We start from the raw sequence: 4,994 nt of genomic DNA, 5'->3' as shown, positions 1-4,994 counted from the left end.
AATAAATTTTTTTTAAAAAACAACCTTAAGTAAGGATTTTACCTATCCACATTAAAAACAGTTCAGCTGTAATCTGAGTCAAGTCTATAAATCCTGTCTTCACCATTCTAGGAAAGTGTTTGAGATTTGCCTTCATATGAAGTGAAATCACAAAAAAAGATGTTCTCATATTTAAAGACAATTTTTGCCTATAGCTCTGATTAAACAAATAAGCCTTTGAAATTCCTCTAATTATAGTTCATCCTTTCATTATGTCCATAAACTTCAAAGACCCAGAATCAAGGCTGGTGTTGGAGTGCTTCCCCTGCAGAAGTGGTGACATCTTCTAGAATAACCCTCTAGATGGTGCAGGGCATGTGCTTATGGGATAGAGAAGTGGAAGACTCCTCTCCCCACACACAGGGAAGCCATAATTGATAGGATATGGGGAATTTTGAAGCTGGTTCTCAAAGCAAGGTGAAAGCTTATTTTTACTTCTTTTCTATTGATGGAAAAAGAATAGTTTTTCCCCTTTAAAAAAACACTTGACTAAGCTATTCCCTATTCAATCATAATGACAAAATTCCATTTCAGAAGAAATCTAGAGAAACAGTAAGCCACGTTACTTTTCAAATAAATGTAACACTTTTATCTCCATGTGATATCTTACACCTGTAATCTCAGGACTCCAGAGGCTGAGTTAGATTACTTTGAGGTTGAGGCTGACCTGGGCTATGTAGTTGGAAGTCAGTCTTTTGGCTACATGTGTGAACCACTATATCAAAAACAAACAAAAGTAACACTTTGTTTTCATCAAGCATAGAATTGTATCAATTTGGGGTTACCTTATTTTATTTTTTTTCAACTGAACTCCAAACAAGGGAGTTCAGTCTGACTAATGGGGTAAGAAAAGATGTGAGGTCAGGCCGAGGAGAGAAGGGTCTGCTCCTGGACCCCCAAGGACAACATGACCCCTGGGCATGAGAGCATCACTAACTGCAGCATCTCTTCCACACTGTAACTTCCCTTTGTTCCTCTCAAGTCTGAAGACAAATCTAGAATCTGGAATTGGCTTTAGGAAACTAAGGAAAGTGCTGGGGTCTTGGCTGGCCGAAGGCGCCCAGAGAAGGCAGGGAGAAGGTGGCAGGACATGGCCAGACTCTTGGGGAGTGTGGTCCTATAGGAGCACCAACGCGTCAGTTACTGAACTTCTTCCTCATGATGGAACAACAACATGGCAGGGTGACTTATGAGAAAGGCTGTCCTTTCTACAGTCAGAGCACAAAGTAATTCTGTTCAGCTTCATTTGTTTTAGGATAAGTCTTGCTAAGTAACCCAGGCTGGCCTTACACTTTCAGTCTCCTTGCTAAGCCTTCTGAAGAAAGCTGGCAATATGGCAAACAGCACCATCAATTCTTAGTGCTGGCTGCTGCTGCTTCCTCTTCAATATATGATTGTTTGTTGCATTCTCTGGGCTAGAAAGCATCAAATCCCAGTGAACCTCCTGGTCTTGCCAGTTTGGATTATGGGGATATACAAAAGACATGTCTTGTCTCTTGTCAGGTGAGTGCGGGAATCTGAACTTAATGACTGTATAGCAAGCACTCTTGGTCCTGGAGATGTGGCTGATGTCTGTAATGCTGACTTCTTAACTCAAGATTCAAAGTTAGGCCTTCTTCCTTATGAGGTACAGCCTTTACCACACAGCTACAGAACTGAACATACTCAATAAATACATTACATGGAACCCGAAGGCATATCTAATGTTAAGAGTTTTATTTAAAGACTCATCCCTTGAATATATTTTTGGGCAAGTCAGAACACTGAATCTTGCAGAAATTGCCCTTACGTAATAGGAAGTTGTTAGTTGGAATAAAAATCCTGGAGATAGTGATAAATTCAGGAGCACCAGACAATCGATGTGGAAGAAAGCATGTCCTAAAATACAGTTTCTGGTGACCAAAAGAATTAGCCCAAAGATACAAGAACCTGAATGTCCAAAGATAAATGTGACAAGTTCAAATGAAACATGAAAACTAGAGTACTGAAATACTGACTATGGAAACACCCATCAACTAAATGGTAAAGACAGAGCCTCCTGCCTCACTCGCAAGTGTATCCGTAGGCCCTGGAGTCCCAGGGAGAGGTCACAGCTGGCAGTTTGCGCAGCCTTTGCTTTACTGAGCCTCTCATTCTCAGGGCTGCAAGAGTCTTGGCTGTTGGCTTTATGTTCCCCCTACTTATTCCTCTCCCTCATCCTCTTCTTCCTCTTCTGTTTCTTTCTCCTCCTCTTCTTCCTCTTCCTTCTCTTCCTCTTCCTTCTCTTCCTCTTCCTTCTCTTCCTCTTCCTTCTCTTCCTCTTCCTCAGCCTCTTCCGGAACCTTCTCTAACTCTGAAGGCTCTACTTCATAAGGAGTCTCTGACTTGCTGTACGCAATCATGATACATACAATTATAAAGAGTATTGTGAGTATCAAAATAGCAGAAAGAACTATCAGTTTTAAGTTAAGTACCAACTCTTTACCTTCATCTTCAGGATTTTGACTCTCAGCTTCTGGAGGATTTTCATCTGATAGTTCTGGAGTAGGACCGCTGTCCACACTGCCTCCAGTTCCTTTATGTCTGCAGTCAGGGGGTGCAAAGCCGTATGAACAATGGCAGTGCCCTAAATCATTACAAACTCCATGTTCACTACACAGTTCCTTACTGCAGGAAGGGTAGGTGGAGAACGTGTCGTTGTCTTCACAGATGAAATTCTGGCACACCTTATTTGAGCCACAGTTGGTCAGGTTCTTCACATAGCCTCTGCCAGGGATGTCTGTCTCATCACCAGGAGTATCCATGCTCCAGCACCAGTTCACTTTGTGAGGGACTTGGATCAGTGTATGTTTCTGTTTGATTGGTGGTAAGAACTGTAACTCTGTACATATAAGTTTCCCACACAGACTGTTTTGATCTGAACAATTGATATATGTTCCTGGAGACTCAGAAGAAGGCCCACAATTTCCAAACCGGTTCCCTCTGCTGTTCAGGGAACTGTAGCATTCATCAGAGGCAGATTTTGCACCAAACCCAAAAATACGTGAGCATTGAGAGCTAGGGTCCAGGCACTGACCCTCAAAGCAGAAGTAAGCTTCATGACATACCGAGCCATCTTTCACTATCCTGTTCTCAGGGCATATTGCAGAGGTCCCATTACAGTATTCTGCCAGGTCACAAATTCCATCAGCAGGACGACAAACCTGTCCCTTCTTTTTAAATTTACATTGAAAACAGCAAAGCTCATTATTACACTCTGCATCCTGCTTAAATTTACAGTTTTCATCACAACATTGGTTACTGTCACAAGCAGAACCACAGTCACACTCTTCTGACTGCTCCACCACACCGTTTCCACAATGGGCAGCTCTGCGCTTGCGGCTTTGGTGCCAAGGCCTGTCAAGCAGGCAGGCCCCTCTGTGGTCATGGAGGAAACGGTAGAAGTCGTCAGAGCTGCAGTTGCTGAAGCCACTGTCCTTGGTGATATCCTCGTGCATGAGGCAGAAGTGCTTAGGGTCACAGGCACAGGCTGGGTGGTCGTGCTGGATTCCCAGGTTGTGTCCCAGCTCGTGAGCCACGAGCGCCGCAAACAGCAGGACATCTTCATGATGGAAGGCCTCCACAGCTGCTGCAAACCCACCAGAACAGGCACCATTGAGAAACGCCTGGCCCTCATTCTCTCCTGGGTGATGCCCGACGATCAAGTGTGCCACATCATGCCTGACACGGCCCAGGAGCTCCTCCTGTCTCCAGCGGTTGAAATTCCTCAGTGTAGCCTGCAGGTCCACCGGGGCCTCTATCAGGTCCCCCTCTGTCCAGACTTCAACGCCCACCAGCACCATCTCTGTGTTTAGTCTCCTAGTGAAGCTGTTGGCCAGAGCAATGATGTCCACTACTGCCCTGACCGTCTCTGTGACGCTGCTGCCCCACATCTGGAACCGCTGGTGGTTGACCACGACGAACATCTCCACATACTTGGTATGTGACCACAAGTCAGACAGCTCCCGCAGGTCATCGGGTCTCCTGCTCCTCTGCTGCTGGCCAGTGTCCCCTGGGCTGTCTTTGGGAATGACACTGCAGGAGACGCGAGGCTGATGTGCCACAGTGTACAGGATGTGTTCGAACTCTTTGGAGGAAAGCACAGGCTCGATGCTGTAGGATGTTTCCTCCTTGATCAGGATGCCCCTGAGGCCTGAGCAGATGTTGACAGAGACAAAGGAGCCTGGCACCCCTTCCATGTAACCTTCATAGTGGCAGTCCTGTGAGAGGAGAGGCATTTCTTGCCCCAGGACACCATTGTGGTAACTGTAGACTGGGAAGTTACTCGTAGAGTGGTCTCCCTTTACCTCCAGGTGAAGCAGCTGCTGCCGGCCCTGCATCAACAGCATGTAGGACACCCTTCCTCCGGGATCTTCACTCCCCTTGACTGGCAGTCTCTTGGGGATGACCGTTTCATAGGAAGAGTAATATACAGATCCTATGTCACAGAACGTACTTGGAAGAAAAATTAACAGCACCAGGAACAACATGGCCACCAGCTTGACACACAAATGTTCTGACATTTGCCCCAGCCTTAGCCTCTCCATCTGGGAGCCCAAGTCTAAAGTGCTCCTGCAACCTTTATACAAAGCTACCTAGGGTTTACTTGGAAGTGAAAGAGGAGGCTGAGTATATCACTGTGACCTGTCTACCATGGCCCTCCTGAATCGGTTGATGCTATGGGCCTGTGTATTAAGCAGCAGTGGTGGCAGCCACTCTCCCCGACACAGCCCCTGCTATTACCCCCCAGCTACACTGGGTAGTTAAGTACTGGTTACTTCCCACCTCTGTGAACTTAGCTTGCTAACTGGGTCTCATCCTGGTGTCTCTGACCTCTGTGCCCTTTCAGATCGCTTCCATTATTGGTGGCTTCTTTCAGAGTCAGCTCTAGTGCTCCATCGATCAGTTCCTTTGACAAGATGGAGAGATGTACCGTG

At 46.1% G+C, this 4,994-nt stretch overlaps 1 protein-coding gene across 1 annotated transcript; it reads right to left on the bottom strand.

The window, feature by feature from the left end:
• Positions 1–1,822: 1,822 nt before the first annotated feature.
• On the bottom strand, positions 1,823–4,604 carry LOC101996173 (disintegrin and metalloproteinase domain-containing protein 1b-like). Its single transcript, XM_005344476.2, has one exon. It carries the CDS (start codon positions 4,602–4,604, stop codon positions 2,220–2,222), a length of 2,385 nt encoding a protein of 794 aa, XP_005344533.1. The 3' UTR covers positions 1,823–2,219.
• Between the last annotated feature and the right edge of the window lie 390 nt (positions 4,605–4,994).

The sequence above is a fragment of the Microtus ochrogaster genome, chromosome 2, assembly GCF_000317375.1.
Source record: "Microtus ochrogaster isolate Prairie Vole_2 chromosome 2, MicOch1.0, whole genome shotgun sequence".
NCBI lineage: Eukaryota > Metazoa > Chordata > Mammalia > Rodentia > Cricetidae > Microtus > Microtus ochrogaster.
The sequence above is the reverse complement of the archived record's forward strand: the minus strand, read 5'-3'. Positions and strand labels throughout refer to the sequence as shown.

What these genes read in the sequence shown, in the direction of transcription:
- LOC101996173 (XM_005344476.2), bottom strand. Translation starts at nt 4,604, where the DNA reads ATGGAGAGGCTAAGGCTGGGGCAAATGTCAGAACATTTGTGTGTCAAG.